Here is a 12652-nt window from a genome sequence, read left to right as displayed (position 1 = left end):
AGAAAACACACATTAGGAGACGCGCAAACGTTTCATGGCCTCCATTGTTTGTGTTCTGCCTGTGGAAGATAAGGATTACCAGTATCCAGGATTAATGTGATTTCCTTTTTAGCTGTGAATGTAATCTGATCTGCGTTCCCCTGCATTGTGTCGCTGTCGCCCGTCACAGGTCACCACACCGTGTACATCGGCGTGAACGTTCCCAAGAGCTACCACCGGAGGAGGCGCCACAGACGCAAGTCCAGCCACAAGGAGAAGAAGGAGCGCAGCGCGGAGGGGTACAAGTCGGATGGCGAGAACGCGGACGACACCTCGGCGAATGTCCTCAAGCCTCTCAGTGAGTCCCGCGGCGGCGGCGGCCGTCCGGCGTACAGAACGTGAACCACAAAGCACGGCATCTCGGGATGTTGGAGCTGGGGAGGCAGAGAAAGACGGGGTGGGGTGGCAGCAGGAAAAGCTGGCAGAAACCCACACTCGGCTGAGTGAGCGCAGCTAAATGTTGACTTCTAATCTGAAAATTGCATCGGATTAGCTTAATGTGTGTAAAGTGAAGACAAAGTAGTATGATCCATCACCTCAGTGGGATTTAGTGAGAACGGATTCTCAGACGCTAACAACCAGGTGGATCACAGGGAGGAAGCAGTGAGATGGGAAAAAGGCCTGAGCTGCAGGGAGACCCGACGCAACCGTTTCTTTATCATTCATGAGAAGTCTCCTCCTGAAGTGTATGATTTATAACACACACTTGGTCTGTGCATTGAGACTGATGTAAATATCTTCCAGTCTCCTCCTGCCCGATGGAAAAAAACACACCAGATGTCTCTCCCCGTATGGAAGCTTACTAAAAGTGGCGTGATGGAAAGATTAATCCTGCAATTGTGTTCTGGAGCAAGAGGAATTATAGATCTGAGGGACTTCTTTAGGTGCAGGTTGGGATTTATCCTCAGGAGTCAGAGAGTTGCTTCTTGGGAAATTCCCATCTCTGATGTGGGATCAGTCAGTTTGTCTCATTCCAAGTCCTATATAAACAGCATACAGATGAGTGAAGAGTTTTAACCGCGACATGTGGAGAAACCAATAGTCGTTTGAGGTATTGTGGAGATTTAGCGCCCGTGTACAGTAAATGAGCATTTTAATTGTATATTGCTTTGGTGTATCACATAAACATGTTGGGTGGGAGTTTCTGGTTGCCTTAACACTACAACAATAATTAGCAAGCCATGTTGAAGCTCTTAAAATGGGTCTCGCTCGGTGAGCAGACGAGTCTGGAGGTATCTGGAGGAGGAAGGGCGAAAGCTTGGCCTCCCCTGAACTCATCAGGGCGTGTGTGAACAATGGCAGCCAGTGCCACGTACCCGAAGGCTGCCGGCATCAAGGTGAACTGGTAATTCCACTGATATTAGAATCATCCTTTTTGTCAGGACGGAAAGAAAGATAACAACAACAAAAAAAAAGGCGTTACAGCTTGAAAAAATAAGACACAGTTTTGTTGTTGGAGAATCAAACGAAAGGTCAAAGATCAGAGCGAGGAGGGTTTAGCTTTTCCTGCTGTTGAACGTTTTTATGGCGATTGATATAATCGATTTGGAAAAAACGTCTCCGGGAAAAAGGCAAACGGGAAAACATGCCCCAACCTTTTGGAGGGTGAAACAATTGACAGTGTAATCTGAGCCGACAATGACTTTAAATAAACTCGCAGGACGAGTTTGTTTTGCGGTTCCTCTTCAACCACAAGGGGAAAGTTTATCCCTTCGCTTGACTGGAAACAGGCTTAAAGCTTGTGTCGTATGAAATGTTGACACTTTTTCTGTCATAGCGAGACGTGACTGGAAGAAAATGAGCAAACGTAAATTCCTAGAATTGGATTTTTGTTTTACAATTTATGGTTGTGAAAAGAATTGTCGAATTTGACAGTTTTTAAAATTTACTGTAACTGACGTCTTTTGGAAGTGTGAACATCCCACTTTAGGCCTCCTAATGTTGACACTGTGCTCTTATCTGTGTTTCTTTGCCATATAGGAACACTCAGTTACGAACAGGTCTTCTCGTATAATCATGTTGTAACTGTGTTCTTTGTTAGATCAGCACTGTTTAACCTGTCGTTATAGTGGATTCACTCTCATGTTCGAAAGTTGTGTGTTTCCTGTTAACTTGGGAACGGAGAGCAGTGTGTTTTGTACACTCCGAGCTGTTTTCATCAGTGATGCTGTTGCGCAAACGAACGTCCAAATCGCAGTGAAAGTGAGCGTAAAAAGGGCCTGAGTCATCAGACGGCCCTGACAGCTCAGCGAATCAGTCAGCACCCTGAAGAAAACTTTAACTTTTCTTTGTGGGAAGTCTCTCCGAGGTTGAATGGGATTGATTAGTGACTAATTGATTATTTGCTCACAGCACAGTCTATACAGCCGTCTGTATCGATGGTGTGGTTTTTGTTTTTTTTCTTTTTCTCTCTGAGTACTGAGACGTCATACCAAGCAGCGACACAGCCGAGCGGCAGACAAGCGCTTGAGTAATCCTCTCTCCTCTGACGCCGTAATCCTTTGTTACACCTCATCACCGGGTGTAAAGCGGCCCGTGTGCTTAGTCATCCAGAGGTGCCGCGATATGATAAGAGCTGTGCTCATTATCTCTCTATCTGGATGTCATAGACCCCGTCTGATGTGAGTCATGCAAACTTTGGTTAGAGGCTGACAGGATGTAGGTAAACATTATAAAAGCTCATGTTCTCAGTACTGATATGTGCTCACACTGTGGTTTACAGACATTCCTCGAGGCTGTTTCTGTTCCCCCAAGGCCGACGAGTGTGAATATTTTCTCTTGTTTTGTGTTCGTATTTGTTTTACCTCTCTGGTCTGCTCAAAGGTGTAGGGCGGAGGAAAAAAAAAAAGAAAAGGTTTGCTCTCTGAACTGGTTCCCTTTCTGCTCACGCTGACGTTTCTTTTCCTTTGGATCACAAAATGTAAACAAGACACACGCTGAACAGCTGCAGCGGCCTATCGTCTCTGACATAACAGAGCGCTGTGCTGGGCCGGACGCACGAGGAAGCATGTTGGATTACTGCGGTGGAAGTTCACCAATCCATCGAACCAGCAGCAGGAATCCCTTCATTTAGCATTTGAGCGCTGCTGTTTCCATTGTTCGGTTTGTTGTGTAGAACTCAGAAGCTGAAACCTGCTGTTTTTAACTGATTCCCGTTCCCTTTTTTTAGTGTCTGCCGGACTTCAAATGACATTGTTCCAGTAGTGCGGATATGGATGTGGAGGGGAAACACACACTCGATGAAGGCTTAGGACGATTGCCTGATGGCAACAACATCCTGGTTCAGGCCTTGTTGGGGAGGCTTTTTGTGAGTGTGTGTGAGTTTTGTGTTTTCAGGGTACAGGTAGTATTGATGTAAGGAAGAGGACCTTTTTGTTGACGCACAAGGACAGTTTGAACAGTTTCGGCTGTTGAACCTGCAGCCAGCAGCGTTGCGGACGGTTTTATCCAGACTGTGAATGTCTGGTGTCGTTCTCATGACACGGCCCCTCCGACACTCGGAGACGCAGACGCATGCAGCCGCTCTCCTTTCTCATCCTTGCTGTATCTCTGGAGAAGATCTGAGCTGTAAACAGTCCTGTTGGGTTGAGTGAGAGGGTGGACCCGGCTGTATGATGAGACAAACATTCCCCTCTCGTTCAGCGCTGAACCACTGCGGCGTCTCCGTGCACAGACGTTTAGGTTCACGTTTTGCATTATATAAGAGGACATGTCGCCTCTTGTAGACTCGCTTTATCCACTGCCTGTATTCACACCAGAAAAACTGTGCTTTGCAAAATCACTTTATTGTAATGAAGTACTATTGTTTGGTACTTTATTAAATTGAATTAACTCTCTATTGAGAAAGTGGTCATATTTTCATGATCTGATCAAAAACATTTATTACTTATGTGAGATTTTGTGATTGTCACTTTACGAAAAAATGACACTTCCACTTTACTAAGCGAACATTTTTGGTTCTTTACATAATTTACAGAGCCGCATATGTCCAGTACATCTGGGATAGGTGGACTCAATAGCATATGAGCAGTCTTTTACAGATCTCCAGTGCCTTATAAGATAATCCATGTATATAAAATAAGATTTCAGTCAAAAATTTCCCAAGGTGGATTGTGTGTGACTTTGGGGCATTTGCTGCTGTAGATAAATTCAAGTAAATGGTCGTTATTGATGTTGTTTTCATGCTCAAATGTAGAAAAAGCCCTAAAATATGATCAGATATTGTGCTTGTTGTATGTTGAAGTAAACACACGCTTGCCTCGTTGCTCGATAAAAGCAGCATCTACGTCTTTTGACATATTTTAAGCGACAAATCATTAAATATAAGAGCCGTTAAGTGCCACTTTCTCACTTTTCCACAGATTTATCCTAAATAAATGGCAACACGGTGCTCCTGTTTTTCTCCTTTGTGACTTTAAAAGTGTTTGGGGTCAAAATTGACCCCTGACATACCATTTAAAATGCCCCTGTGGTGGAAATTTCCACCTTCCAAGTATTTTTTCGTGTCCTTTAAAACTGTCTTACACCAAATAACATCATTTGAATCATATTTGAATACAATTGTCACTATATTCTGCTTTTAAAAGCACAAGTCACAGGGTATGCCTGCAGTATGAAGGCTTTTTGCATCTATGTTTCTGCTTTTCATAACTTTAACATTGTAATATATGTAAGCTTTCTCAGAAATGAATGTAGATATCTTACAGGTAATTTAAAACGAATCCCTGATATTGACACTGCAAATAGTGCATTGCATTCCCGCAGGAGTACCCGAGTTCACTTCATGCAGTACAAGTTGTGCGAGTACTTTTTCGCGATTTCCGGAGTTCGCAGAGTTCGGTGCCACAGTTTCAAATCAACACAGTGTGAGATGATGGTCGTGTGCTCCGATATGAGGGTAGTCTGACACTCGTCAGACGACTGAAAACACACGCGGGTAGACGGTGCACACAGGTTGGATTTTCCGCTGTTTTGCCCTCCACCTAAATCCCCGTAATCCTGTTGATTCTGGCAAAAGCCCGTGGAGCTGTCCACTTAACGGCTGTGTGCAACCACAACAAAGGCCGGGTTTTCATTGATAACACGAGTTGTGAGACTTCAGAGGTAAAAGGTGTTGTGTACACCGCGTGACGTCAATGCGCTGTTTCTTATGCAAGTCGGCCTGTGTGCCAAAGGACAGGGGAGGCGTCCCGTGGGCCGCGAGGGAAAGTTAAAAACATATCTTGTGTTTCTGTTTTGGGTCGCAGTCACTTCCCGGGAGTTGCGATATGCTGAATGTTGCAGATCTCCGCCGTTTTAAGCCGCGGCAAAGCACACTGGCTGACCTTCGCTTGGCTCACCGCGCTACAACAGTCTCATGTGTACTATTTTTAAAAGTAACCATCCTAAATTAAGCCTGGACATGGTGATTCAGGATTAAAAGTTTACCTGCGCTCTTACGTTATCGAGGCATCGTCCTGCGGAGTCCTGGCTGCTGCGATGTATCAAGAAAGCCTCAGAAATAGACTCCTGCGTCTCGCTACTTAACCTTCACTTTGTCTTCTTACTTCAGTTGCACAACCTTCCCAGAAGTGTTAAAAAAGGGAAGGAAATTTCTACCTGCACTAAATGGAAATAATAGTCATCGTCTTTATTGTTGTGTGACCGGTTTTGCTGACAACTGAGATTACAGCTGCATTTTTCCTTTCGCTCTCCGAAAGAGGAAATGGAAAAATCAACGTTTGGTGTAAGGGATCGGCGTGAACTGATCCGACATGAAACTTGGCAGGATTTCTCAGGAGGAAGAAAGTTGCAGCGTCCCACGGAAGAGTTCCTCTTTGTGAGGATGTGCTGTCTCAGTTGAGTTATTGTCAGAGCAGAGGTGTTGAATCCACGTCCGGCGGGTTTTTTTTAATCTCTCTTCTTTAGTCAGAAAATCCCTGAAATGTAATAAATAAAACAAAATAGAGCTCTGCGAGGTAGCTTTATGTATATGGTACATTTTATTGAAAAGATGAATCAATGTGCTTTACACCATTAACAGGACAATTGTAAAGCTTGAAAACGAAGTTTATGGAAAACAAAATGGAGTGCAGAGAAAGAAAACCAACAAAAACATTGAACTTAAACTTAATCATCAGCATGAAGACTTCTTGTTTTAGCTTGAATTTAAAAAGACTCGGCTACAGTATGAGACTGCTTCCTTGTGTTTGATTTGAACTTTTAGAGTCACCGGTTGGCTTAACGTGCACGTTTCAGACTGTGAAAGGAAGCTGAGGAAACGCACAGAGTCGAACTGTGCTCCGAAAGCGAACCACGAAACCAACACACCCTGAAAATGAGCAAATGCAAGGGAAGGAAACACTGCTTTAAAATAAAATGCACGGTTTTGATTAGATATGATTGTGACTATTTGGGATGAATATTGTAATGGCATTGAAGAGCAGCGGAATTAACATTTCTATTGAGATTACATCTTTGTATGTTCACAGCCTTGAGCAGAACAGAAAACCAGCTCACGAAATCATGACTTTTTTTTTTTTTTTCATAAAGCTTAAAACGCATATTTCAGCTGGAGTGTGTAAACATGTGGTCTGGAGTGTCTCAACAAATCAAAGGAAGTAGACTTTAATGGTTGGATTCAGGTCAGAGCAGTGGCTTCGTGTTAATCATTGTAACAGGATGCCGACGGCAACAAGCATGTCCAAAACTCAGCTCCTTCAGGATTTCGCCAAAATGTGTATTGTAGCCTGTTCTTTTGATGTCTCTGATTTTATTTTGATCAACCTTTGTGGTATAGATGAAGCTTGGCCTTCATGGATGTCCTGACGCATTCTGATTCTTCTTTAACGCGTCTCTCTCTCCACGGCAGTCTCTCCGGCCGAGAGGATCCGGTTCATGCTCGGAGAGGAGGACGACGGCCCGCCGCCGCCGCAGCTCTTCACCGAGCTGGACGAGCTGCTGGCCGTGGACGGCCAGGAGATGGAGTGGAAAGAGACGGCCAGGTGAGCCCCACCGAACCCACCACGGCACAGTGTTCAGAGACTTCCTGCTCCGCCGTCCCGTAAAGTGGAACACAATCCCTCAGAAATAATCACGTTTTGTGTGTGCAAGGGAAACGGGCTGCACTCAGCTGAACTCCCGCTGGACTCTTATCTGATTAGTACCTGCTCTGTGGGACCAGGAAAGGGAAGAAACTCCCACATCGTCAGAACACTGCTGATTTTTACAGTCAGCTTTTGCACTTGTGTGCTTTTACTCAATATGCAAAGCAAAGTGCAAAACAGTAAACCATGTTGATCAAATCTCCTTGAATTCATTTTAAAACCTCTAACATTTCTGCAGATTTCCATAAATAACTAAAGTATGGGGTTTTTTTTTATCTGTATATTTTTCGACTTGTACTTCCAGTAAATCTCTGTCCTGAAATTTGGGGTTTCTTGAAATGAAATCTAAGTGAACTCGGAGGTCAGTGCTGCCTCTGCGGCCACGCCGCTCTCTAGCCATGTGGACGGAGGCCAGAGGGACACTCTATCCCCAGAGGAAACCCCATCCTCGGGCCTCGGGAGAATAGCTCTTTGTGACGGTGACATGTGAGGCGTTATTATTAAAAGCAATCCTTGTCCTGAGTCTTACCTCGGAGGCAGAGCTTATTCCTGGTAATAACAAAGTGTCGTGTCTCCGACTGAACCCTGTGTGGTCCGAGACCCGCCGACGACTGTCGCCGCGCCAGCGCGCCGCACGCTCCCGCGAGTCTGGAGATTTGTTTTTTCTTTCTATGCTGCCCTGCATCCCCCGTTCTGTCTTGATGACCTGTGACCAACGGCAAACACCGCATGGTTGTTTTGTAAAGAGACGAGAATCGATCTTGTCGCCTTTTGTTTTCGGTCTATATGTGTTCATAAACACGTAGCTTTCACTGTTAGGCACGTTTATCCATATCCTGCTGTGACCTTCACCTCCGAGGAATTCACTGCGGATGCTCCGACGATGTTCAAACGCACCTCAGCTGCTTCCCTGCTTCTTTCCGCTCAGATGGATCAAGTTCGAGGAGAAGGTGGAGAAGGGCGGCGAGCGCTGGAGCAAGCCTCATGTGGCCACGCTGTCCCTGCACAGCCTGATGGAGCTGAAGACGTGCATAGAGAAGGGCACCATCATGCTGGACCTGGAGGCGTCGACGCTGCCTCAGGTCGTCGGTGAGTGGAGATGAGAAGAACCGAAACCTTTCGTTTTTCATCAGTTTTCATTAAGTTTTAATCTTTTGTTGCCTTGTTGCTGAAATGTGCCGTACAAATCATGCTGCCTTGCCTCAATGTTCCCCCTCCAACAGAGATAATCACCGACAACCAGATCGAGATCGGCCAGCTGAAGCCGGAGCTGAAAGACAAAGTCATGTACACGCTGCTCCGGAAGCATCGCCACCAGACCAAAAAGTCCAACCTGCGCTCGCTGGCGGACATCGGAAAGAGCGTTTCCAGTGCAAGTCGTCTCTTTTCCAGCCAAGAGAATGGTAAATCACAACTTCTTATTTCCCTGTTTTTATCCTTCCAACTCAAAACTTTTCTACTGGATTTCCTATTTTTCCACCAACAACTATGGTGCCTTTTCTTTTTTCGTCTAACCTCTGCATATATTTTCCTCCTTTGTCTTTTCTCCGCCTTCGCCTGTCTTCCTATACGCCGTCTCTGACTTCCTGCCTCTCGTTGGGGTGGAACAGCACGAAGCCCCCTTGAGCACCCTGTGCCTTGTTTTACCCCACAAGACTCAGAGGAACCGTGTGAGGTGACGAGGAGCTCCAGCATGGGATACCTCTGTAAGAGAAAAAAAAAAAAAGAAAAAAACCCTACCGTGTGTGTATGAATGTGGCCTCAGGAGTGTGAAACGACAGAATACTGACGTGGGATTTTTGCTGAGGAGTAAAGTTTTACGTTCTGCCGGAGCGCGTTTCTGCTGACGCGTCTAAGCGGCGGGCTTACAGCGGCTCCCGTCTCTCCGAAGGGCCTGAATGAACGACCATCTGGCGTTAGTCCTAAAGCTTAAGCCTGGCCACATTTAGCCGGGTCCTGATGTTTCTGGCTCGCTCCGTGTACTTTTCCTTCTCCGCCTTTTCTTGTCACCGGCTGCTCCTCCTCCTCCTCCTCCTCCTCCTCAGCCTAAAAAGCCTTCTCGCCCAAAGTCACGCTCCTGCCCGCTGTAATCGTGTGTCACCTCTCCGCAGGCAGCCCCACCACCACCCACCGGAACCTCACCTCCAACAGCCTGAGCGACTTCTCCGACAAGCCAGAGAAGGATCAGGTGCGTCGACACCTGTGGTTTTTTTTTTAAACATGACATGGAATTGGTTAAAAATCAATGCATACAAAAATAAAGGGGAGCGTATACAATAAAAACACAAACAATGGAATGAATAAATGAAATTATAGCAGTATTGATAGGATAAAGATAATTTTCTAAGTAGCTGGTACCTATTGCACAAATGAAATTCTGAATTTCAGTAATGTTAAACTTTTAAAAACTTTTGTATACATATGAAATCCTGTATGTTTAGTTTTCTGGCTTTTCCCTGTAAAATACTGTGACTCTCCTCATGAGAAGTGCTGCATAGATGTAGTTTTATACCCAGAAACATGAAAATAAATTGATAAATACAGATTTAGTTATAAAATTGTACAGTTTCTGCAGCTTGGAGTTCTTATAACCACAGCAAAGGGAATATTCTATTGTTGCAGTCAGTTTAAACAGTGTAAAAGTCACTATACCAGCTCATGCATGTGTCTTTTAGTGAGTCTCATAAATATAAAACATGATTTAAGTGAATTGCTGCATATATGTCACATCCCAGTGAAAATTTATGGCGGGACACAAAGCGGCACTGTGCTCGCCCGCCGCTTTCAGCCGCGTACACGATGCAGCTTGTGATCCGGCCTTCAGCCACGGAGTAAACAAAACGCTCACTGTCTCCGCTGTCTGAGCCTCTTTCTTCTGCTGGATCTGCTGCTCTTTTCCTCGGCTGTCGTGACTCATGATGGAGCGGCTCGCCGCGCGGTCGGCCCTGCGTGTCGATGATAAGATAACGGGGGCAGTTAAAATGTAACACGTTGAATTACACTCCGGCGGCTGCTAATGAAACTGTCAGAAAGCTTCGGCTCTTTGATGTTGCACCGAGGCCTGAGTTAATCATCTCCCTACCAGTCGGTTGTTTGTTTCAACTTGTATAAGTTTTTTTTTTTTTCTTTTTCTACCGAGTCCCAAATAAAAACTAAAACCACAAGTGCAGACTTTGGATTTTCACTCTGGTATAATTATCAGAGGGCATCAAGTCAAGCTGGTGTGAGGCACATAATTCAAGGAAAGGGCAGGCACTACCTGTTCCTCCAGGCTGATGGGGACGGGGAAAACCTCACACCACACTTTGATTTGTTACAGCAGCAATCGGTCACGACCTGTCGCCGTGCTGCATGTTCAGGGTGAAACGCTCCACGAATTCATGTGCAAATGTTACATTTTTCCAATTTTCTGGCCCCGCTCGTCCCACAGCTGAAGAATAAGTTCATGAAGAAGCTGCCCCGAGACGCCGAGGCGTCCAACGTCCTGGTCGGGGAGGTGGACTTCCTGGAGACCCCCTGCGTGGCGTTCGTCCGCCTGCAGCAGGCCGTCATGCTGGGCGCGCTCACGGAGGTCCCCGTGCCCACCAGGTCGAGCCGCACACCCTTTCACTCTCACCGCCGGGTCTCCGATCGGTCACATCCCGACTCTTGACGTCTCTCTTTCTCGTGTCGCAGATTCCTCTTCGTCCTGCTGGGGCCGAAAGGAAAAGCGAAATCCTATCGGGAGATCGGGAGAGCGATCGCCACCCTGATGTCGGATGAAGTATGTCGCCACTGCAGATTCTTTTCTCTTCTATTCATTTTGAGCGTGAAAGTTTTAAAACGATTAATGAGATCCGTTCATTTAAAGGGTTTGGCCTTGAGCTTTATTTATAGGACTGACACGGCACCGAAGTGATTTTGACTGCGATAGATCTCATCCTCTTTAACTTCTAATTGGACTAATTAAGCCTGGTAAACCCCTGATAATGGACAATTTGAGATTCCCTTGAAGTAGCTGTCTGCTCTTTTTAAAGGTAATGTAACAAGAAAAGACAAAAATGGTCATTTGTAAGTACTACTGTTCTCACTTCTAAAGTTTTATATGCAAAATCCACCATGGTACGTCATCCACTGTGCAGGATTTTTGTTAGAAATGGGAAGAAATGTTGATTTCCATCAAGCAGTCGTCTTACTTTTTTTTTATTGTTTGTTTTGGTGGTGCAGTTCCTCTCATTAAAACACTATTAGTGGATTGTGGCCCTGAACCCTGCTCATTGCCACCTGCGGCCGCTGCCAAGCCTCGCCTCTGTGGATATTGTGAGATTAATAATCACAGCAGCCACCTTGGAAGGTTCCTGTTGGCAGCAAGTGGTTCACAGCTTAGTGATTAACCCTTTATCAAACAATACATGTGGATTTCAGCAGGATTTATTGCCTTTGCAGTGAAAAAAAAAAAAAAAAAAAACTCAACTAACAATGACTGAGCATTATGAAAATAGGTGAATCTTAATGATGTGAAAGGTTTTCTCTCCTGTGCAATCTTTGACCCCCAGCCAGTCACATAATTGATGCTTTTAAGCTGTTTTGCCATCATTTAGGATTTGGCATATTTACCCTAACTTTCTCTGATCTCCAGAATAATATATATTAGTATTTTTTAAAGCTACCTGAAAGCAGAGAAATAAAGCTTCTGTTGTAAATAAATCCATTTCTAAACCCCCATTCAATGGATTTATTCAGCCAAATAGTGTTGGTGTGCAGGTTATATTGTTAGTAGGTAAATGATGAATGGTGATACTAGAATTAAACAGTTTAAAGAGTTTCAAATGGAAAAAAGCATCGAAAAGTCCTTCAGTCAGTGTGGATGAAATGGTATTCTTCCAAACATTTTAATCTCTATCTTCTGTCATTTCCACGCCTGGGTGTTTTCGCCTGTCTTTCTGAGTGCGCCCTGGCTAAACCTGGCTGGAATGCTCGCTGAGATAACCCATAACTCTGCTAATCCTGAGAGCACCTGGCCTGCAGATTCCCACAGGCCTCACAGCTCCTCTGCATATCTCATCTGTCAACACGGCAGCGTAGGAAGTGTGTTTCCAGGATTTCCTCAAGTTAAACTTTACCCTCTCTTCACTGCGCCGTGACGGTTGTTTTTAAGCTGCCACGTCATGCGCGGCCCCGACGGTCCTAAACCTGCGCATTCCAGGGTGCAGATGTTCTCATGCTGGAGCTCTGTGTTTTTTGTTTTCCTGGCAGGTTTTTCATGATATCGCCTATAAAGCGAAGGACAGGCAGGACCTGCTGGCCGGAATCGAGGAGTTCCTGGAGGAGGTCATCGTCCTGCCGCCCGGCGAGTGGGATCCCAACATCAGGATAGAGCCGCCCAAGACTCTGCCCTCCCCAGACAAGAGGTCCGCCCCCAATCACACCACCCTCAATCAATCAAGTCATTAATTAACCACGTTTCCATTGGATCACATGGACAGATCAAAAATTATCTTCCCCGTCTGGCCTTGGACTCGTTCTTAGAAGTGTTACAGAACCTTTTC

The 12652-nt window shown here is 45.4% G+C and overlaps 1 protein-coding gene across 2 annotated transcripts in view; it reads left to right on the top strand.

Moving 5' to 3' along the window:
- LOC115382669 (electrogenic sodium bicarbonate cotransporter 1-like) overlaps positions 1–12652 on the top strand; it is a 29103-nt gene that overhangs the window by 4976 nt on the left and 11475 nt on the right. For both annotated transcript variants that reach the window (XM_030084495.1, XM_030084496.1), the window contains exons 3-10: positions 170–337; positions 6890–7022; positions 8053–8213; positions 8348–8527; positions 9236–9312; positions 10555–10712; positions 10800–10887; positions 12360–12514. In XM_030084495.1, coding sequence (XP_029940355.1) covers positions 170–337; positions 6890–7022; positions 8053–8213; positions 8348–8527; positions 9236–9312; positions 10555–10712; positions 10800–10887; positions 12360–12514 — 1120 coding nt within the window. The remainder of the gene's footprint in view (positions 1–169; positions 338–6889; positions 7023–8052; positions 8214–8347; positions 8528–9235; positions 9313–10554; positions 10713–10799; positions 10888–12359; positions 12515–12652) is intronic.

Source organism: Salarias fasciatus (assembly GCF_902148845.1).
Source record: "Salarias fasciatus chromosome 7 unlocalized genomic scaffold, fSalaFa1.1 super_scaffold_4, whole genome shotgun sequence".
In the NCBI taxonomy this organism is placed as follows: domain Eukaryota; kingdom Metazoa; phylum Chordata; class Actinopteri; order Blenniiformes; family Blenniidae; genus Salarias; species Salarias fasciatus.
This window is presented reverse-complemented; position numbering and strand designations above follow the sequence as displayed.